Source organism: Solanum dulcamara, chromosome 4 (assembly GCF_947179165.1).
Source record: "Solanum dulcamara chromosome 4, daSolDulc1.2, whole genome shotgun sequence".
In the NCBI taxonomy this organism is placed as follows: Eukaryota; Viridiplantae; Streptophyta; class Magnoliopsida; order Solanales; family Solanaceae; genus Solanum; species Solanum dulcamara.
Window position 1 is genome coordinate 3,497,237 of NC_077240.1, and position 21,603 is coordinate 3,518,839.

At 34.6% G+C, this 21,603-nt stretch overlaps 4 protein-coding genes across 6 annotated transcripts; 3 read left to right on the top strand and 1 right to left on the bottom strand.

Annotated features, from left to right (window-relative positions):
- The first annotated feature begins 2,295 nt into the window (after positions 1-2,295).
- Positions 2,296-5,638, top strand: LOC129885542 (ferredoxin--nitrite reductase, chloroplastic-like). The gene is made up of 4 exons (XM_055959846.1): positions 2,296-2,839; positions 3,466-3,820; positions 4,108-4,396; positions 4,678-5,638. The coding sequence occupies exons 1-4, from the start codon at positions 2,458-2,460 to the stop codon at positions 5,413-5,415; spliced, it is 1,764 nt and encodes a 587-aa protein (XP_055815821.1). The 5' UTR covers positions 2,296-2,457; the 3' UTR covers positions 5,416-5,638.
- Positions 5,639-11,394: 5,756 nt separating this feature from the next.
- LOC129884518 (GDSL esterase/lipase At5g03980-like) lies at positions 11,395-12,653 on the top strand. The gene has a single exon (XM_055958813.1). It carries the CDS (start codon positions 11,424-11,426, stop codon positions 12,438-12,440), a length of 1,017 nt encoding a protein of 338 aa, XP_055814788.1. The 5' UTR covers positions 11,395-11,423; the 3' UTR covers positions 12,441-12,653.
- Positions 12,654-12,988: 335 nt separating this feature from the next.
- LOC129884519 (probable LRR receptor-like serine/threonine-protein kinase At1g67720) lies at positions 12,989-16,423 on the bottom strand. Its single transcript, XM_055958814.1, has 9 exons — positions 16,342-16,423; positions 15,673-16,207; positions 14,464-14,927; positions 14,165-14,300; positions 13,991-14,062; positions 13,833-13,901; positions 13,518-13,589; positions 13,341-13,412; positions 12,989-13,244 (listed from the first exon to the last, which is right to left on the bottom strand). The coding sequence occupies exons 1-9, from the start codon at positions 16,421-16,423 to the stop codon at positions 13,214-13,216; spliced, it is 1,533 nt and encodes a 510-aa protein (XP_055814789.1). The 3' UTR covers positions 12,989-13,213.
- A 2,487-nt stretch (positions 16,424-18,910) lies between these two features.
- Positions 18,911-21,331, top strand: LOC129885544 (uncharacterized). 3 transcript variants are annotated; one of them, XM_055959848.1, is made up of 7 exons: positions 18,911-18,972; positions 19,278-19,351; positions 20,508-20,574; positions 20,664-20,786; positions 20,872-20,955; positions 21,040-21,126; positions 21,231-21,331. In XM_055959848.1, the coding sequence occupies exons 1-7, from the start codon at positions 18,922-18,924 to the stop codon at positions 21,315-21,317; spliced, it is 573 nt and encodes a 190-aa protein (XP_055815823.1). In that variant the 5' UTR covers positions 18,911-18,921; the 3' UTR covers positions 21,318-21,331. The 3 variants fall into 3 exon arrangements, with proteins under 3 accessions (XP_055815823.1, XP_055815824.1, XP_055815825.1); XM_055959849.1 differs by having other exon boundaries at positions 18,923-18,968; XM_055959850.1 differs by lacking the exon at positions 18,911-18,972 and adding an exon at positions 18,982-19,176.
- The last annotated feature ends 272 nt before the right edge of the window (positions 21,332-21,603 follow it).

Below are 21,603 nucleotides of genomic sequence, written 5' to 3' on the forward strand. Positions count from 1 at the left end.
GATGGTTGGTAATTATGTTCATTGTAAGTTACTTGGTATTGATAGTAATTTCGAATCTGATACATATGAATAGCAGATACATAAACATTCGACGTGTTAAGGTTGATACTTTAAAGGTTGTTGTATTAGTTTGTCAACTGGATTATGGTTAATACATAACATGTTGTATTGATATAGGTTGTAGATGTATCAGAAGTTGTAAAGATTGATGCATGAGATTCTGATACATAAATGTAGATGTATTAGAATTATTAAATCTTGATACATTACAATCTGATACATAAACAATATGTATCAGAAGCTGTAAAGATTGATGCATGAATTATGATACATAAATGTAGATGTATCAGAATCATTAAATCTTGATACATTACAATCTGATACATTAACAATATGTATCAGAAGCTGTAAAGATTGATGCATGAGATTTTGATACATAAATATAGATGTATCAGAATTATTAAATCTTGATACATTACAATCTGATACATAAACAATATGTATCAGAAGCTGTAAATATTGATGCATGAGATTTTGATACAAAAATGTAGATGTATCAGAATCATTAAATCTTGATATATTACAATGTGATACATGAAGTAGATGTATCGAAAGCATTCAAGTTTGATAAATCAAAATATGATACATAAATATTAGAAAAACTTAAAAGTCTGCTAAATTGTTGAATAGCCAAAAAATATATTTACTATTGGTGCAAAAATATAATTGTACATTCTATTACTATAAAATAAAAAATAAAAAATAAAAACTACTCAACGTCCATCGGTTCTCCTTGATCAGGATGTATGAAATCTCTCTTAGGTTTTTTTGGATCATCGTTGTCGCTAACATAACCATCCGTGGCCTTCCAGACATTACAGACATGCACCCATACTATGCAATTCCTCTCTGTTTTTTTGCTCGACCTCAAGAAGTAAGAGACATTTGATGATTTGCCCTTGAAAATTGTACTGTGGCATATCTAGATAGTGACCAAGTATGATTTGTCGAAATAATTGTATAGCTTCATCACTTATTTATGATTTGAAATCATCAATAAAATTAGTCGTATATGTAGTGCCGAATCTTAGGGAGTGTGAGGGGATCTTCTTGATGACGTACTTCATTCCCTGCATTGACATGGAAACTGATTAAATACAACTTAATTTTTATATTTAAACATGATGTATCAGAAGCATTATATCTTGATACATAAACAAGATGTATCAGGAGCATTAACGTTTGATACATGAGAATCCGATAAAAAAATGATGTATCAAAAAAAATAAGAATCTGATACATAGAATAGATGTATCAGGAATCAGTAAAACTTTAGAAAAATGACATTTAAAAAATTATATAAACAGGATGTATCAGATTCTCATGTAAGCTTGATACTTGAGAATCTGATATATAAATAACATGTATCAGAAACAGTAAATCCTGATATATGAGCATTTGATACAAAAAGACAATGTATCATGAAATAGATAAAAATCTGATACATAAAGTATATGTATCAGGAATTAGTAAAACTTTATAAAAATGACATTTAAAAAAAATATAAACAGGATGTATCAGATTCTCATGCAAGCTTGATACATACGAATCTGATACATAAAATTATATGTATCAGGAGCAGTAAAAAACCACATTAAAAAAAGGGCGTGTTGAAACTCCTTCAATCTTCTTGTTGGCTTCTTTGGGTGAATGTTGAACTTGAGATTTTGATTTCAATTTTCTCACGGAGCTTATCCATCACTGATGGATTGTTACGATGTTTGGATCTAACCTCGTCCGGTGAATCAAGATTTTCTTGATTTTTATTCAACTGAGTGAGACCAACACTAAAAGATGGAGCGGATTCCATGTGAATCAGTGAACAATGTGAGAAAAAAAATTACAGAAGAAAACAGAGGAAATCGAAGAAGGTGAGAATGAAGTGAGACACCATTAAAGGAAAAACTTGAATATACCTTACTTGGATTCTTGAAATTGAGTAATAGATGGACTGAAATTGAAAACAAGAAACTGCCATCAAGGAGGCTAAAGAATAGGCGTAAATTTAGGTAACTGATATAAGGTAAAAGTGATGTATCAGTGAAATAGGGAGAGAGTTAAAAAAATAGGGATTTTTGATATTTTTCCAACTAGTTGAGAGTATTAGTAAATATGGTAATATAACACGTGTAAATGGGTAATTTTCCCTAATAAATTTCACTTCACCGCATCCAATCCCTTTTGATGGTCACCTGACACCGAAACTTGCTATTATATCCTACCATTTTTGAAAAGTTTTTAACGGTAACAGGGACATTCTTGTCCGAACAAGTCTTAACATTAACGACCCTTTGCAACAATCAAGAGTCCATTAAACGTTTTGCCACGCATCCACTCACTCCCACAACTCTACAAAATGGTGTGACATCTCTTTTCCTTCCCCTTCCAACTTCCAAAATGGCATCTTTTTCTATCAAACTTTTGGCACCTTCATTGCCAAATCCAACTAGATTTTCCAAGAGTATTACTCTCAAGCTCAATGCAACTCCGCTGCAGACGGTGGCTGCTGCGGCGCCTCCAGAGGTTGCTCCTGAGAGACTAGAGCCAAGAGTTGAGGAAAAAGATGGATATTGGATACTAAAAGAGCAGTTTAGGAAAGGAATTAATCCTCAAGAGAAGGTGAAGATTGAGAGGGAACCTATGAAGTTGTTCATGGAAAATGGTATTGAAGAGCTAGCTAAAATCCCTATTGAAGAGATAGATCAATCCAAGCTAACTAAGGATGACATTGATGTTAGGCTTAAGTGGCTTGGCCTCTTCCATAGGAGAAAGAATCAGTGTAAGTTCTCAAGCTCAGCTTCACTCCATTTATATAACTAACTCAACTATCACAAGTGAATCCAAGATTTAAATTTGATAGATTCAATTTTTAACTTGATATATATATATATATATATATATATATATATGTTATTGCAACAATACAAAGGACTCCATTTTTAAATGTCTTTTTAAGTATTAATTATTGTGAATTATAATACTTATGTAGATTTGATATCCAAATTCACGGTCAAATTAATAAGTTTGACTTATATAAATTGGGACAGAGTGAGTATTTGTTTGGCATTTTAGTATTGTTTTTAGAAGTGTATCCACATTCCGTGTCAAAACTGATGCAATCAGTTGAATCCATCATTTGTATGGTGCATCCGGCGCCACTATCAACTACATCTCAATCGCAAATTAATTCATATTTGTTGTGGTATACCTTAACATTTTCCTTAATCTAGACTTGAGACTTGAAAGTGGTTGTTATATTTTAAGAAACTCATGTTTCCAGATTTCTATGCATCAAAATTTGTCCTTTTCATGGCTGAATTTGTAGATTTTTACTTATCCGCTCTATTCAAGTAATCAAATTTTCAATTGAAGATGTTATTTTCATTACCAAATTTGTGTGACCAGATGGGAGATTCATGATGAGGTTGAAACTTCCAAATGGAGTAACAACGAGTGCTCAGACTCGATATTTGGCAAGTGTGGTAAGGAAATACGGAGAGGAAGGATGTGCTGATATTACGACAAGGCAAAATTGGCAGATTCGTGGAGTTGTGCTGCATGATGTGCCTGAGATACTAAAGGGACTTGAAGAAGTTGGCTTGACCAGTTTGCAGAGTGGCATGGATAATGTCAGGAATCCAGTAGGAAATCCTCTTGCTGGAATTGATCCTGAAGAAATAGTTGACACAAGGCCTTACACTAATTTGCTCTCCCAATTTATCACTGGTAATTCACGTGGAAATCCGGCAGTTTCTAACTTGTAAGTCTTCCATACAATATGTTTCTCTATGCGTTGGTTCGTGCTATAATCATTTTTTTGGTTCTTAATGGATTTAGCATACCTATCTATGGATATATCTGTTCTGTTAAATTACAGCGTACTTGATTATGTGCAAACAGTCTAGGAGTAATTATCTTTATGATAACAATTGTGAAGAATGGGATCATTAATTTTGTATAAAGAAAGAGTATTCGCCTCATGTTCTTGTTATTGAGGGAGAAAATTAAAGTAGTTGTATTAACAAGAGTTTTGCAATATTATCCCAGGCCAAGGAAGTGGAATCCGTGTGTAGTAGGCTCTCATGATCTTTATGAGCACCCTCATATCAATGATCTTGCATACATGCCTGCCACAAAAGATGGACGGTTTGGATTCAACCTGCTTGTGGGAGGGTTCTTCAGTGCGAAACGATGTGATGAGGCAATTCCTCTTGATGCATGGGTTCCAGCCGATGATGTTGTTCCGGTTTGCAAAGCAATACTGGAAGCTTTTAGAGATCTTGGTTTCAGAGGGAACAGGCAGAAATGTAGAATGATGTGGTTAATTGATGAACTGGTGAGTGATACTTCGGTACATTGGCCATTTTCATGCTTGTTTTGTAAATGGCCTCAACAAAGTTTTCTAAGTTGAACTGTTTATAACTACATCAAGGGCTTAATTTCCAGCCAAAATACATTATCTTCTGATTCGATAGTGTTCTATAGCAAGTCCTACTTCATGTAATGGTGAAAACGGATGGATCGGTTCTCATCTAGGAGGTATCTGTTACATGCCTTATCAGGTGGACCAGAATTTTCTTTAGTTGGTCTAACTTGTTTCAATTTCAACTAATGCAGGGTGTAGAAGGATTCAGGGCAGAGGTTGAAAAGAGAATGGCTCAGCAAGAGCTAGAGAGAGCATCTCCAGAAGACTTGGTTCAGAAACAATGGGAAAGAAGAGATTATCTAGGTGTGCATCCACAGAAACAGGAAGGCTATAGCTTTATTGGTCTTCACGTTCCAGTGGGGCGTGTCCAAGCGGACGACATGGATGATCTAGCTCGTTTGGCTGATGAGTATGGTTCGGGAGAGCTCCGGCTGACTGTGGAACAGAACATTATTATTCCCAACATTGAGAATTCAAAGATTGAGGCACTGCTTAAAGAGCCTCTTCTGAGCAAATTTTCACCTGATCCACCTATTCTCATGAAAGGTTTAGTGGCTTGTACTGGTAACCAGTTTTGTGGACAAGCCATAATTGAGACAAAAGCGCGTTCCCTGAAGATCACTGAAGAGGTTCAAAGGCAAGTATCTCTAACAAGGCCAGTCAGGATGCACTGGACAGGCTGCCCGAATACGTGTGCACAAGTTCAAGTTGCAGACATTGGATTCATGGGATGCCTGACTAGAGATAAGGACAAGAAGACTGTGGAAGGCGCCGATGTTTTCTTAGGAGGCAGAATAGGGAGTGATTCACATTTGGGAGAAGTATACAAGAAGGCAGTTCCTTGTGATGAATTAGTACCACTTATCGTGGACTTACTAGTTAAGAACTTTGGTGCAGTTCCACGAGAAAGGGAAGAAACGGAAGATTAATTAAATTTGGATTAGATCATAATTTTTATGCAACAGGGACAGAAACTGATGGAATGTGCAATTATGTCTAGAGATTATGGAGACACACAAGACCAGATCAAGGTATATAGTTGAGAGCTGGTTTGAATAATCAGAAATATGCTTGTTCATAACATTTATTGTATGATAAAATCGATGCAAACATTTCTACCTACCTGAGAATTACTACACGCTATATTCTTTTGAAGGAAATTGTTGGGGGAAGAAAGCACTACGACTAAAGTTTGATATGATAATAAATAATGAAAATAAATTGAATACGAGAATTTTACGTGGAAACCCCTCAAACAGATAGAGGAGAAAAACCACGGGATAGAAGGATCTTACTATGATAATATGAGAGTACATTGCTCTCAAATACAAGGAGAAAACAACAATTAACACTTCTCTCTCGTAAAAGGAACAACTCACTAAAAAGGAAACTCCAGACTACAATATTTATCTTGGTGTATAATTTTCTTTGTGTTCTTACTCTTTTGGATTGTATTTTGTGGGATAATCTAAATGAGGGCAAGAGGCCCTCTATTTATAGGAAACTAGAAACGCGTAAAATCCGCGTATTGCACCTCTCTGTTTGACTACGCGTTCAAAACAAATTTTGTTTCCTTTTTGACTACGCATTCAAAACGCGTTTTGTAGTGTTTGACTATCTTGCATTCTCCTACTTGAAGATTTAATTGAGAATCAATTAAGTATTCACACCATCCTTTCTACCCAATTACTGCAATGTTACATTTCTGCTAGGCCAACAGAAGATCGACAGCATATAAACTTGTTACTGTTGATCGACTTCGTAAACATATCTACTAGGTTGTCATTAGTGTGAATTTTCTAAATATCCACACTACCTTCTTCCATCTTCTCACGAACAAAGTGATACTGAACTCGTATGTGCTTTGTCCTTGAATGAAATGTCGAACTCTTTGCAAGATGCAAAGTGCTCTGACTGTCACAAAACAGAGCAACCTTCTTTTGTTTGTGCCCGAGCTCCTCCAGTAACATTTGCATCCATATTGCCTCTTTGCTAGCTTATGTAACTGCTATATATTCTGCTTCCATCGTGGATGTAGTCACGATAGATTGCAGTTTTGAAACCCACCTTACAACTCTTCCAACAAGAGTAAACACATAATCTATGGTGGACTTGCTTTTATCAAGATCACCTGCATAATCTGAATCAACATAACCTTTAACAGTAACAACTGAGGTACCCTTGACATATCTTAGTATCCTCTTAACAGTATTCTAATGCTCTCTATCAGGATTAGCCATTAATCGACTAACCACTCCCATTGCTTGTGCAATGTCAGATCTTGTACATACCATGGCAAACATTAAACTTCCTACTGCTGATTCATACGGCACTCGAGACATCTCCATCCTCTCTGCTTCATTTCTAGGACTCATTCTTGAGGATAACTTGAAATTAATAAGAAGTGGGGTAGAAATTGACTTACAATCTTACATCTTGAAGCGTTGCAAGATTTTCTTCAAGTAGTTCTTTTGAGAAAGCCAAATCTTCCTATTATTTCTGTCTCAGTGAATTTGATCCCTAGAATCTTGTTTGTTGGTCCCAAGTCCTTTATTTCAAACTCCCTAAGCAACTGTGCCTTTAAATTTGTGAGACAATTTTTGTTGGAGCCTGCTACCAATATGTCATCAACATACAACAACAAAATAACAAAGTCGTCATCACCAAATCTCTTATAATAAACACAAGGATCTGAACTATGTCTGTTGTATCCAAGGCTTATAATGAAGGAATCAAATCTCTTATACCAACATCTCGACGCCTGTTTGAGACCGTATAGAGATTTGTTCAACCTGCAAACCAAGTTCTCTTTTCCATGTTCTTCAAAACCTTCTGGTTAGAACATGTAAATTTCTTCTTCAAGCTCTCCATGAAGAAATGCAGTTTTGACATTTAACTGCTCCAAGTAAAAGTTAAATGTAGCACACATCGCCAAGACCACTCGAATTGTTGTGAGTCGAACCGCCGGAGAAAATATCTCATTGAAGTTTATACCTTCTTTTTAAGCGAAGCCTTTCACCACCAATCTTGCATGATACTTCTCCATTTGATCATTACCGTCCCGTTTGATCTTGTAGACTCATTTGTTTCCAATGGCCTTTCTCTTTTGTGGAAATTGAACAAGATCCCATATTTTATTTTTATGAAGAGCTTCAATTTCTTCTCGCATTGTTGCCATCCACAGAGATGATTCTTGGCCTTTCATAGACTCGTGAAAAGTTGAAGGTTCTCCATCATCTGTTAAGAGACAATATGCAACATTGCCCTCCATAGAATAATCTGAGTGCCAAGATGGTTCTCTTCTCTCCCTAGTTGACCGTCGAACTTGTGGAGTTTTGATCTCAGTTTGCTCTTGTTCTTCGTGCTCTGGTACTGTCTCAGAAGAAACTGGAGCTTCTTCTATTTTTTGAACTTCAATTGCAGTAGTATCTGATTTTTCTTTCGAAGTGCTACCTTGTTTTGCTTGTATTTTATTTTCAACAAACACATCTCTGTTAATTACCACCTTGCGGGCATTGGGATCCCACAAGCGATACCCCTTAACTCCATCAGCATACCTTAAGAAAATACATTCCCTGGATTTCGGATCCAACTTCGATTTTTCTTGGGTGTTGTACATAACATAAGTAGGACTTTCGAATATATGTAAGCGAGAATAATCAACTCATTTTTCTGTCCACATCTCCATTGGCATTTTCAGATCAATTGTGGTTGATGGTGACCGATTAATCACATAACAAACGGTTTTGACTGCTTTTGCCCAGAATGGTTTTTTCAACCCTGCAGTTGCCAACATAGCTCTTATCCGTTCTAATAAGGTTCTGTTCATCCGCTTTGCTACTCTATTTTGTTGTGGAGTATATGCCACCGTGAGCTGCATTTTAATACCTTCTTATTTACAGAAGTTATAAAATTCATCACCAGTTTATTCTCCTCCATTATCTGTCCTCAAACACTTTATCTTTTTCTCAAATTCAAGTTCCACCTGCGCTTTGAACTCTTTGAAAACCAAAAAAATATCTGTCTTTCTTTTGATTGGATACACCCAACTTCTCCTCGAGTAATTATCGATAAATGACATGAAATATTTTGCTCTTCTTAGAGACTCCACCGGTGCTTGCCAGACATCAGAGTGGACCAGATCTAATATTTTCTTGCTTTTAATAGAGGAACTGCTAAACTTCAGTCCATATTGTTTACTGGTAACACAATGCTCACAAAAGGATAGTGAAACCTTTTTAAGCCTTAGAAGAAGTTTTTGCTCAGCAAGAATCTTCAAACCTCATTCCGACGTATGGCCAAGTTTACGATGTCACATCAACATTGATTCTTCAAATGAACTTGGTGATACGGTTGATGTTTCTCCTTCTTAGTGTGTTTCACCTTTAAGTATATATAGATTTACAGTAAGTTTTTCTGCTTTCATTACTACAAGCACTCTTTTTGATATTTTCATAACTCCACCATGAGTCTTATATGAACATCCATTATCATCTAATTATCTCAAAGACAATAGATTGCTTCTCAAGTCTTTTACATGTCGTACCTCCTAGATGGTGTGTATCGTGTCATCATACATCTTTATTTTGATGGACCCAATACCAATAACATCCAAAGCATGATCGTCTTCCATGAACACAGACCCTCTTGAAATAAGATTATATTGATGGAACAATTCTTTCTGAGAAGTCATGTGCCATGTTGCTCTTGTGTCCATGATACAGACATCAGTGAACGTTTTCTGCCTTCATTATTTGATATTGCTTCACTACATAAAATATCACCATCATCCGAGGTACTTGCAATATTTCCTTGAGTATTTGATGACTCAGTGTGTTCACTCTTCTTCTTGAACTGACAATCATTCTTCAAATGTGTCCTTTTTTGCCAAAGTTGTAACACTTGATATTCTTACTACTTATTGATTGAGATCTACCATGATTATGACTTCCACTAGAGCCACATTCCGTTGGTCTTCCTCTCACTATCATCAAAGCTTCAGCTTGCTGCGAACTTGTTTGTCTGTCTTTCTTATTTTTGCATTGATTTTCTTCTTTTAAGACAGGAGTGGCAATTTCATCAAAAACTAGACTATTCGTATTATTTGTCAGGTTGATAATGAGTTGATCATATGAGTCAGGCAGACTTTGAAGTAGAAGCTCCGCATGTTCAGTCCCCTCCATTTTGCAACTCATTGTTGTAAGTTGCGAAAACAGAATATTCAAAGTATGGATGTGTTCAGTAACCGATATGGACTCTGCCATTCAAAGAGTATACAATCTTCTTTTTAAGAAGATTTTATTATGCAAAGACTTGGCCTCATACAATCCCGTAAGAATATCCCATATTTTCTTTGCCGTCCGTTTTTCAGCCACACTAGACAACAGTTAATCAGCTAGTGTCAAGAGTAGATCAGCAACTGCGTTGTTGTCTATATTGTTCCACTTGCTATTATCAGTAAAGTCTGTAGGTCTGCCTTCAATTGTAGCTAAGCAATTGTCTTTTTTCAATATCGCTCTTATTTTTATTTTTCACAAGAAATTAGTCTCATTGAATTTCTCAACGTCAAATTTTGTTGTACTCAATATTGTTATTTGCTTCACACCCTTCTAAATTATTTCTAAATATTTTTGCAAACAATCGTGACAAACTGTACCGTCATCGAAATTTACTATTCACGTGAATAGTACTTTTCACTGAATTTTACTATTTACAGAAACTTACTATTTACAAATAGTACCTTCGCATAAAACAGACAGAATAACTGTGGGCTCTGATACCACTGTTGGAGAAGAAAACACTACAACTAAAGTTTGATATGATAATAAATAATGAAAATAAATTGGATACGAGAATTTTACGTGAAAATCCCTCAAATAGATAGAGGGAAAAGCCACGGGGTCGAAGGATCTTACTATGATAATATGGGAGTACACTGCTCTCAAATACAAGGAGAAAACAACAATTAACACTTCTCTATGGTAAAAGGAACAATTCACTAAAAAGGACATTCAAGACTACAATATTTATCTTGGTGTATAATTTTCTTTGTGTTCTTACTCTTTTAGATTGTATTTTGTGGGATAATCTAAATGAGGGCAAGAGACCCTCTATTTATAGGAAATTAGAAACGTGTAAAATCAGCGTATTGCACCTCCTTTTTTGACTACGCGTTCAAACCGCGTTTTTTTTACTACGCGTTCAAAACGCGTTTTGTTTTCTTTTTGACTACGCATTTTGTTTCCTTTTTTACTATGCATTCAAAACGCGTTTTGTAGTATTTGATTATGTTGCACAAATTGCATCCGTACCCCTCTATTGAATATTATTAATATCACATTGTTCCTGGCAACTGCAGTGTCATTTTTTGGATGTCATGCTTCGTTGAATCAGTTCTTTCAAGAGATTTACTTTGCAAAAACTGATTCCATGAAATCACTTTTCACTTTCGTCTTTATTATTAGCCAGAGACAACATGGTGTCAGTCTTGGTAGCTGCAAAACATGTTGAAGTGAGTACCAAAAGACAGCAGGAAAGAGCAGTTTGTTCTGCTAATTTGCCCCGCAACAGTAGTTTATAACAGGAAGACCCAAATTTTTTCGCTTCCTGAAAGAATATACTAGAAAGATAATATATTCCTTTTATTTTCCTCATTAGTTTTTGTGAAAAAAAAAGAAAAGAAAAGTGAATTCTGTTTTCTTAGAAAATATGGAAAGAACCAGTAAATTTCTAAACGAAAACTATATAATCCTAATCCTAATCCTAATCCTAATCCTAATCCTATTCCTAATCAACTTAGGAAACAAATTATAATTAACAAATCCTAATCCTAATCAACGTAGGAAACATGCATGTTAGCATCTATAAATACAGTATCTACCCTAAGTCACAGTTTTGCATTACAAACCTAATCTCTTTAATTTCTTTCTCTGCTTCGATGGCTTCCCATTGCAGCAGCCGCTATTTGTTGTTCTTGTTTTTACTCTCTTACTCTCTTCCTTCTTTCTCTCTCGCCAAAGAAGCTCTACGACTTGCTCCTTTTAATTCCATATACAATTTAGGGTCTTCTTCATCATCATCAGCCGTTAATCATATTGCTGCAACCCTCAATTTGCCTTCTCCACAATCATTCACCAAATTACTAGGCACAGAATTCTTCGACTCTGGTCTTAATTTTGCGACCCCTGGAGCTACCATCATGAAACCCTTTTTCTTCCTCAAGAATGGTATCACACCACCTCCTCCGTCTCATGAACTATCACAGATTGTCACATTCATGAAGTTCTTTTATAAACATTGCTTCAACTTTCATGACTGCGCCAAAAACAAGCTTCTTCAGAAAGCCCTCATCTTTATGGATCAACCCGGCGTCAACGACTACAAGCATGCCTTCTTAAATGGAAAATCTATTTCAGAGGCATCCCATCTCGTGCCTGAAGTGGTGGAGACCATTAAGAATTCAGTTGAAAGACTCATCAAAGAAGCTGAAGCTACAACTATTATGGTTTCTGGAATTGTACCCATGGGCTGTTTTCCTGGTTATCGGACTCTGTTTCCAGAGGGCGATGCCATTGGCAAAAACAGATGCCACAGGGGACTGAATATGTTCTCAATGTTTCACAATGATCACCTCTGGCAAGCAATTCTGGAGCTGCGTGTAAAATACCCTGATGTTCACATCATATATGCAGATCACTACAAAGCATTCATGGCTGTTCTTAAAAACCGCGCGTTTCTGGGATTCAAGACAGAGAATTTGATGAAGGTATGTTGGGGCAGTGGAGCTGCTGCTACGTGTTCTGATAGGGCTTCTTATATACATTGGGATGGATTTCAACTGACCCCAGAGGCTTTAGAGAACTTGATTGATACGCTGTTCAGCGAAAAAGGATTCATATTTCCAGAATTCAAGTTTGGAGAAGAAACAACAGCAGCAGTGACAAGGCGGAATTAGAAACATGTCTTCTATTTTGTTAGGCATTTACTCTTCGTCTAAGACGGTTGTTTATATTCAGTTATGTCTATGGTTTTTTTCACTAATCTTTTGATACAAAGGGGCAGTCATATTTACAAGGGAATGCCCCTTTTAGCTTCTGTAACAACTAACTATACTTTTGACTCTGTATCAAATAAACGTATCCTGATTGAATTCAAACATTATTCTAGAGATGATTTAAATGTTTATTAAGTACTCTGTTTATCCTGTTGTGTTATCTTTCAACCTTATTCTGAAGCCTGAGATTAACAACAAAGGGTTTGACTGTTTGTAAGAATCTTACTATCAGAAATAAGTTTGAAATGGTTAATGCAATTAACTTAATATAACTTTTTGGTGGTTAGAATACGTGATGACAGTTTACATTTTCTCTATAGCTTTGCCAAAGTCCCTTTAATACCGAATTTTTTACACATACCTTTCATTTGAATCAAAAAAAGAAAATAAGAAGACATGGTTACATCTATCTTCTATTAAATGATTACTAGTCATGACTGATGTACAAATACACCTTTACTTTGCTATTTTTTTTTAAAAAAAATTATTAGATGTGATTATGTTTATGCTATACACGAAGTACACCAATACTAAAAGCTCTTCTTCCGGATCCCTTCAGTCCATCTTATAACTTGTGTTTCCCGTGAGAGGTCCCGAATAACTCTGTCCACTTTCTGAAAAGTATGTAACAAGTTCTGGTAGTTCTTCATTTAATTCTCTCGTTATGCCAGTCCCTAACTTGATACCTCATTTCCAGGAGATACCCTAAACAAAAAATATTTGTATAACATCAACAGGATCAGTTGTTGTATTAAACTGGAAAAAGTGATATGTTCCAATTCAAGATTACAGATTGCTTACTTAAGGTTTATGCCATTTTTGTTTATTAGGCTTCCTGGAATACTCCCTTTGAGACGGTTGTTTTGGAGAAATCTATAAAAACAGAAATATTAGTTATGGACTTACAGAGATGAACAGTAATCATCAAATATACAAAATAAAAAACTGAGTTAAGTAATAAAAAAAAAAGGAGCATACACTTCTCGAAGTTTTGGTAGTTTTCCTAATGATTCAGGGATTGATCCTTCCAACTGGTTGTTCTCCAAGTGCCTTTTTCCATTGCAGGGGAAATGAATATATTTGTTAGAAATACAAATTAGGATAAGAATTAGAGTAAAGTAGGAAGAACAAAAATCTCGTATTTTTTCCTTTTCGAGAAAAACTTGATTATTAAGTGGAGAAGGGTAGAGAAGCAGGTTCATTACTTATCGAACAATGAGCCAGTTGGCGTTCTGAGATTTCTCAGTCATTAGAAAAAGAGAATAGGAAGAAGAACAACAAATGGGAACTTACAGAGTTTCTAAGTTCTGCAATGAGCTTAAATCAGGTATTTGACCTGTAAGTTCATTGCTTCCAAGCCACCTTTAAACGAGTCGTTCATAATTAGTATATATATTCCATCGATAGATAACAAAACCAAGCAATCTAATATATGATAAAGGATAGCTTACAGATGACTGAGTGCAGTTAATTTAGATATGCTTGGTGGCAATGATCCAGAAATTCCAGCGTCGGTTAAATTCCTTTATTAGAAAACATAACCAAGAGCACAAAAGTTGCATCAGAAAAGTTGTATATCATTGATCTAATAGTAATCGTGGATCAAATCGGGAAATTAAACTTACAAGGAGATGATTCGTGTGTTCATGCCAGAAGAACATATCACTCCAGTCCATGACTTGTCCTTCGGAAGGCATGGATCACCATGCCAATCTTGAGGTTTTTTGTTAAAGCTTTTCCTTACATCAATCATTACTGCCACTGTTCAAGTGCAACAAAAATGTGTTACTCTAGAAGCTAACACCTAAATTGACAGATAAGTTAAACATACTTTCGTACTGACTATCAACTCAGAATCCACATCATCTATATTTTGGATCCGTCACTGACTAGTACAGAAAATATTGTAGAAATGAACAATTACCATCTCTTGTGAGAGTTCTTCCAGCAAGAGGCAAAAGTTGGAGGAGTTCACCAGCTGCAATCACCGGACCAACAGGACTATTAATCGCGGGAATCAATGTGATCGTTGTCTCTCCTTCAAGAGGCCAAGTTGTGCTATAAACAGTTACACCACTGGTTGTGACATTAAGGTTGCTAAAGAATTTTACTCCATTCACTAAGACATCAAAAACTCTCCAGCTATAGGGACTTGGAGTTCTATTTTCTTGGAAGTACAAAGCAAGGTAGTAATAAGTCTTAGGAAGTGGAAATTTTGGCCAATTTACCACAAGAGACTTCCCTCTACTGGCTGTCACTGAATTTTCAAACACCTTCTCTGGTGGCATATTCCAGAATGTTGTTGGAGTTACCGGGGCTTGGCTTGTTACAACTGGATTGTCGTCTACTAATGGATCCCAATGTCGATTGAATTTGTCATCTGGAAAACTAGTTCAACATCATCTATCAAATGTCAGTTAATATGCATGTAACTAAAAATATTTAAAGAAGAATATAGTGAAAATTTCAACATCAAATAGATGTATATTTATGCTAGTTTCAGCCCAAAAATGGATCCAACTTCCAATTTGTTGTACCAAAATAATAAAGCTAATTTTTGTGATGGAAAAATAACTTGGCAATGACTATATACCACAGAAGATAAAAGAAGTTGATGAAAAATGCTAAATCCGATTCCATAAATACTAGGTGCCACTTCAACAACTCACCTTGCATAATATCCATGTAGAGCCACTCAAACGAAGGGGAAAAAAAAGAGCATGATGCGCCACATGGTGAAGAGCTCCAGTACTAGGTTAGGTTGAAAGATTAGCTTTTGTTATTTGAAGTGGTGCCACGTGAATATTATGTAAGCTGAGTTACTGACATGATCATACCTCCTATAAAATTTATTCATGTGGCATCAAACTTGTGTTTTTTGGGGACCGAATATAGCATTTTCTCTGGCATTGTTTGTTTTTCCACGATAATAGGCACAACATATGATTTTGATGCAATAAACTGAATGTTGGATGACCATTCAAGAAAAACTAATAAACAATATCCAAAGAAATAGATACAACAACAATAACAAATTCAGTGTAATCCCATAAATGGAGTCTGGGAGGATAGATTGTACCAGATGTTACTCCTTCCAAGGAAATAGATAAAAGAGGGTAAAAGGCATACGTACGTTAGTTTATCATGAGATCCAAAGCTATGACGAGCAAGAGTAACCATTGCATATTTCCCAAAATCAGTAGTATTATAAAGGGAATCATCAAGATACAACACTTCAATTGCTGAGATAAAAGGGTCCGAAGTTGTGTGCTCATTTTTAGCTAGACAAATACTCAAAATCTTATTATGAGCAACGATAACAACCTCATAATAAGAGCTAAGGCCAGCTGCATAATCCGCCGATGTATTAATACTCCATTTTGTACCATCAATGATTTGATCAAATATTGGTGGCTCTGTGCCTCCATCAAAACCTCCATAATAGTATATAGTTTTTATAATCAATTTCCTCCCTTTGTTCACTGGGAAATTATAACAAAATTTCTCTTCAGCATCATCCGGGAAATAGCGAACAGAGGACAATAATGGCACTAGACCTTCTTGTTTTATCTCTGATTTATTCCCCGTTTTTATGAACCTATCATCCGGTCCGTATGTAAGTGAATCTTGTATGATTTTTTCATTTCCACCACAATTTAAGAGGAAACCTGAAACAACATTAACGGATTCGAGCGCGATCTTATTATATGTATACATTTTAATATGTTCAATTTAATTCACATAACCCGAAAAAAATTAAGACAATGTTAATGTATTTTACTGAAATGCACAATAATTTTACCTTGAGGTGGATTAACATTAATGGCGGCATGAATTGTTAGAGGAATGCTAACAAGCCAAAGGAGGAAAATGGAAGTGGACATTTTTTGGAAAATAATTGTTGGCGGAATAAGACAGAGGCCTGGTTGCTCCTGGCAAAGGGGAGAAAGAAAGAAAGAGGAATTAAAGGCTTTTGGGCATTAAGAGATGGAGATTATTCCATTCTTAGGAGATTGATTGGATCACCTTACGTTGCATTTATTTTTTTTTTGGATGTTTAATGAAGTAAAGAATTATGTAATCTCAAATAAAAATGCTAATTTTAATTAAGTATTAGTACATGATGGTTATTTTCTTTATAAAAATAGTAATTGTCGGGTAAAGAAATAAATTTTAAATCTAAAAGAAATAAATTTTAAATCTAACTCAATCAAAAAAAAATAGCTCAAATGAAAGAGGATGGCCAAGTTATATAAAAAAGTCCAAGATTTTTCATCTCATCGGGACTCGACACCCCAACTCACACCTAGGATTGAACAACTTATCTATAAACAATTTAATATGGAGGTCCAACATTAGTAATCATAAATTGATATGGGTTTAGGTCTGATATCATGTAAGAAAATAGATCTTGGGCCTAATTCAAATGACTGATATCATGTAAAAAAATTAGATCTTGGGCTTAATTCAAAGAAAGGATGGTTGTCCAAGCCGAATCAAAGACATTATCCATAAATCTAACCTATAATATAAAAAAGGGGTCAAATCGACCGACAAGCAACCTTACATTCAACTATATGGGAAACAAGAAAATATTTTTCTTCCCTTTTATGCATTAATTTTAGTATGAGAATGACATTAAAACTAAATTTGAGGATATTATAAACACGGGTCAAAATATCAGAGCAAAAAAGTATTATACATACTTTTGGATCCACTGTTTAATTTACTCGATAAAAATTCACCTTAATAAAAAAAATGCAAAAAAGATATTAGTTTTGAGCCGCCATTGTTGTTTCCGTCGACAACTTGATTTTCTTCGTTAGTTTTTTAAGTTAAGCTCAGTGCGGAAAAGTTTATTTTTCTATCCTTTTCACCCTCTCAAATTTCTTACTTGTCACTTCTGCATCCAAAATTTCATGATTTCTTGTTTTAGTGTTTTATTCATTAATTTGATATTTTAAATTCGATTTTATTTGAAATTTCATGGTTCCATTTAACAATGAAGGCGTCGAAGTGGGTGGAACCACCCTTTGTCTTGCTCATTTCAGCGATGTTACAATTCTATTTTCTTCTTCATTTCTTTGAGTTAAGCTCAATACAGGAGCGTCTCAATAGAATAGATGGTCTAAAATCAAAATTTAGAAAATAGAGTTATGTTTATTTAATCTTTTTATGTATATATTTTATTCTCATAAATTCTAAAAAAATATTGTAGTTGATTATAATTTAATAATTGGTTTTTGTTCAATATAACATTTCTTGTAATATTTTGTAAAAAAAAAATAAACATATATAAATTATTGTACGTTACAAGATAATATAAATGTTTAAATATCTTTTACTGATTATAGTTTTGAAAACTTTTTCAATGGAATCAATTATTATACAAACTATCAAAATTATTCTAAAAGTATTTTAAAATAAAATTAAGACTCCACTTCATTGAATATGCCAATTAGAGTATCATTTTTTAAAACTTATATAATATTTCGTAATACTTTTAATTATAAAAATCAATATTATAGTGATTGTTATCTTTATAAGACATTCAAAGTTAAGACAATATTTTTTAAAATTTAATTATTTGATAATCTAATTAGTTTGAGTTTGAAATGCTTAATAGACCATCTCAAAGAATTGAAGACAATCTTACAAAGCTAATCTTAAAACATGATTGATTCAAATTGAAGTGAATTGGACAAATTAAGAAATAAAAACTAACTATAAATTTAATTGTGTACGATTTTTAATTATAATCACATCAATAATAATTTTTAAAAAATTGTGCATAATAATTAGTATCCCTCCCTTCCCATATTAGTTGATCATTTTATTAAAAATATTTGTCCATATTAATTGTCTGCCTTACTAAATCAAGAGAGCATTAATTAAATTTTTCATATATTACCCTTGCAATTAATTATTTTTGAAAGTATTCACATTTGTTTGTAAAATTCCTAAAAAACTCTTTAAGGGGTGAATTAATAAAATTATCTTCTTATTTATAATTTCTTAATATACGTATAAAAAAAATGATCAACTAATATGAGACGAAGGAAGTAAGAAATTAGCAACAAACTATTAAGAAAATTTCAATTAATACTCTCTCCGTTCGTTTTTAGTTGTCATGATAAGATTTGACCCAACCTTTAAAAAAAATAAAGAGTGTTGTTAGAACAATATATCTCTTATTAATTATTTAATCTATATATATATATGTGTATGTGTGCGTGCCTCTTAATTCTAAAACAATTAACGTTAAAGACAAAATTAGAAAAAAATAATTAATTTTTTTTTAATTATTTAAATTAACAACTATTTTAAAATAAATATTTATAGCATACGTTACACTAACAACAATAAATACATAAAAAAAATTATGTTCTACTTAATATTTGTTTTATCAGATCTGGCTGCCTCTTTTATGTATGTAATCTCCTTCATCTTTTGTCTGCTCAGTGCTTTTGGTTCTTCATTTAATCTTGCCTCTTGCTGGAATTTGTTTCTTTTTTGTGCATCTTCGTATGTTTTCGTAACTGAATTTCGGGGTTTTTTGGTTCTTCGAAGCCCTTATTTTTTGGGCGTAAAAGACACTGGTTTTAGGGTTGAGCCGCCTTGGCTAAGTGCGAAAAAGGTTTTTTAATCCTTTTCTTGTTAGCAGAATTTCATAGTTTCCTGCTTTACTGTTTTCTTCGTATTTTAAATTTGATTTTATTTGAAATTTCATGATTTCAGTTAACAATGAAGGCGTTTGAAGTCGGTGGAACTACACTTTGTCTTGCCCTTTTCAGCGATGTTACTAATTCTAAGTACGTTGGTTTCTTTCTAATAAAAGTTTCTCCGCTTATTTCTGAACTTATTGGAGACTTGTAATTTCTGATAAAAGTTTCTCGGCTTATTTCTGAACTTATTGGAGACTTGTAAATGGGGATGAGCTTATCGTTTATTTAGAAGTAAGAGATGTGTGTAAAAGCTGGTATAAGCCTATAAATGAGCTGCTACCTGCTTGGTTGATTTATTGACTTGTGTTGTTGCTGATATGTTTTTCTTTAATGCTAAAAAGTGTACATGTTCCTTTCTTTTTTTGGACTGAGAAATGGCTGTCGTGGATATGAATATGCCTCAGAGAAACAAGCTTACTACTTTCTATTCATTTTTATCTTCTTTTGGATTGCACTAGCGAAGGAGCTATCATGGGGCCCTATAAGGTTTAGGTTTTTTGAACTGTTTTCTTTTTTATTCATGAGGAAAGTAAGTTCAGGGTTCAAGGGGAGACGTTATCTTAGTTTATGAAACTATACACAGGAAACGGGAACTCTTTAGTTTAATGGATGGTTTCTCTGTCTATGCCTTGTGAAGTTGAATTTTCTATTCATTTAGTTTAATGGATGGTTTCGCTGTCTATGCCTTGTAAAGTTGGATTTTCTATTCACTACATTGCACTTCAGTAGTTTTTTCAATTGGAACTAATGGCAGATAGACACTGAGACATCAAGTGTAACCATTATGAAGATATGTGCATATCCATGTCTGTTAGCGAGATTCTTTCCAGGATTGCTAAGTATTGGCCAGAAGTATTTCTTGCACAATTTTTTGGTAAATCCTTGGGTACTTTGAAGGATATGCTACTTCTAAAAGCTTCAGGAAATGAATTGGTTGCCTAACAAAATTATCCGGGTGTAGAAAAAATGGACATGGTACTTTGATGAAGAGAATGAAATTCTAAGCTCAATGTTAAGTTTTGGACGCTTAGGCCTAAGCTTGAAAAGATATCACGTAACTTGGTTATGAGCCTGTAACCTACATTATATATGGAGAGAATTAATGCCAGACATTTATTTCTAACTAAGTAAATGACTACATCAGCAAATGTGAATTATTAGTATCAGGGAAATAAGTTATGCTTCAAACGAAAGTACATTATTTGTAAGTTTTAAACAAATCTAAACGATTCATCTTTCGCAGAGAACTATTGGACTTAATGCAGTCTGCAACACTGGAGCCAGAAGTAGCATTTCTGAATGCATCACTTGTAAGCACACTCTCTTCACACATTCTCAAAGCTCACTACTTGTGCTTTCTGCATTTCAGCTGATTTCATCTCTGGGCTTATTTCAACAGATCCCAGATGTGTTTCCTGTTCTGGCAGCTGCACACAAGACACTTGCAGCTAAATCAAGGGATTCACTGACTACACGGACCCTCCATTCTGAGCTTGTTTACAACTTCTCGGGATCTAAGCATGTAAGAAGCTCTTAGGCTTAATCTGAAATATAATGGATTTATCTTTTTGTGGTCAATTGACTTTTACTTGGCTTTATCATAGTAGATTTCAGAGTCTTTGAAAAGATGTGGCATCGCAGACAACACAAGCTACATCCTGGCAGCACGCTTTGGTGCTTCGGCTGATGAGGTAAGGCGACAATATTATGTCACCAATGCTGATTTTTTGTTTTTTTTTCCTGACATTAATGATGTGCTTTTACTCTGTAACTAGATGGTGGCCATAGAAAAACTCATAAAGGGCAATGAGATTGACCTGAAGGAATTGGAACAAAGAATAAACCAGGCTCAGATTCAAAAGGTGGGTGCTGGGTGAAGTTGACTTTCCAAGTGGTTTATGGTGTATCGTTGATGGTCATGCTTCCTTTCTTTATAATGGATTTTAATAACTCGAATTTCTGACAGCATTACAAGATATCTAATCTGGAGCTGGAGATATCATCACTTGCAGATGCTATAACGTGCAGAATTGCTGCCAGAGACGCTTTATGAGTGTTGCAAGCCTATGCCGAACCTTGTGTGAAAATACCCTTTTGCTACTCTGACCATTCCATAGACATTACAAACCTCCCCTCATGCTGTTGCGATTGTTTTTACCTTGGTTTGCTTGTGTTCGTCGTATTGATAGATTCTGTTAGAACTAGTAATGGCTAATCTGGCCTTTCAAAAGTACTGGGGTTTATAACCAGTAGAGAATTTCTTCCTTAATTGATACTTATATAAATAAGAGCACTGATAAAGTAAAAGAGTGCAAAGATCCTTCGGACCCCTCCTATTC

Bases quoted from the DNA above. Each gene is read 5' to 3' on its own strand.
- LOC129885542 (XM_055959846.1), top strand. From the start codon at position 2,458: ATGGCATCTTTTTCTATCAAACTTTTGGCACCTTCATTGCCAAATCCA. The intron at 3,821-4,107 runs GTAAGTCTTCCA...ATATTATCCCAG, and splicing joins AATCCGGCAGTTTCTAACTT to GCCAAGGAAGTGGAATCCGT. The intron at 4,397-4,677 runs GTGAGTGATACT...CAACTAATGCAG, and splicing joins TGTGGTTAATTGATGAACTG to GGTGTAGAAGGATTCAGGGC.
- LOC129884518 (XM_055958813.1), top strand. From the start codon at position 11,424: ATGGCTTCCCATTGCAGCAGCCGCTATTTGTTGTTCTTGTTTTTACTC.
- LOC129885544 (XM_055959848.1), top strand. From the start codon at position 18,922: ATGTTCTACTTAATATTTGTTTTATCAGATCTGGCTGCCTCTTTTATG. The intron at 19,352-20,507 runs GTACGTTGGTTT...CATCTTTCGCAG, and splicing joins AGCGATGTTACTAATTCTAA to AGAACTATTGGACTTAATGC. The intron at 20,956-21,039 runs GTAAGGCGACAA...CTCTGTAACTAG, and splicing joins TTGGTGCTTCGGCTGATGAG to ATGGTGGCCATAGAAAAACT.
- LOC129884519 (XM_055958814.1), bottom strand. From the start codon at position 16,423: ATGTCCACTTCCATTTTCCTCCTTTGGCTTGTTAGCATTCCTCTAACA. The intron at 14,301-14,463 runs GTAATTGTTCAT...GCACTTGAACAG, and splicing joins AAGAACTCTCACAAGAGATG to TGGCAGTAATGATTGATGTA. The intron at 13,413-13,517 runs GTATGCTCCTTT...CTGTTTTTATAG, and splicing joins CTACCAAAACTTCGAGAAGT to ATTTCTCCAAAACAACCGTC.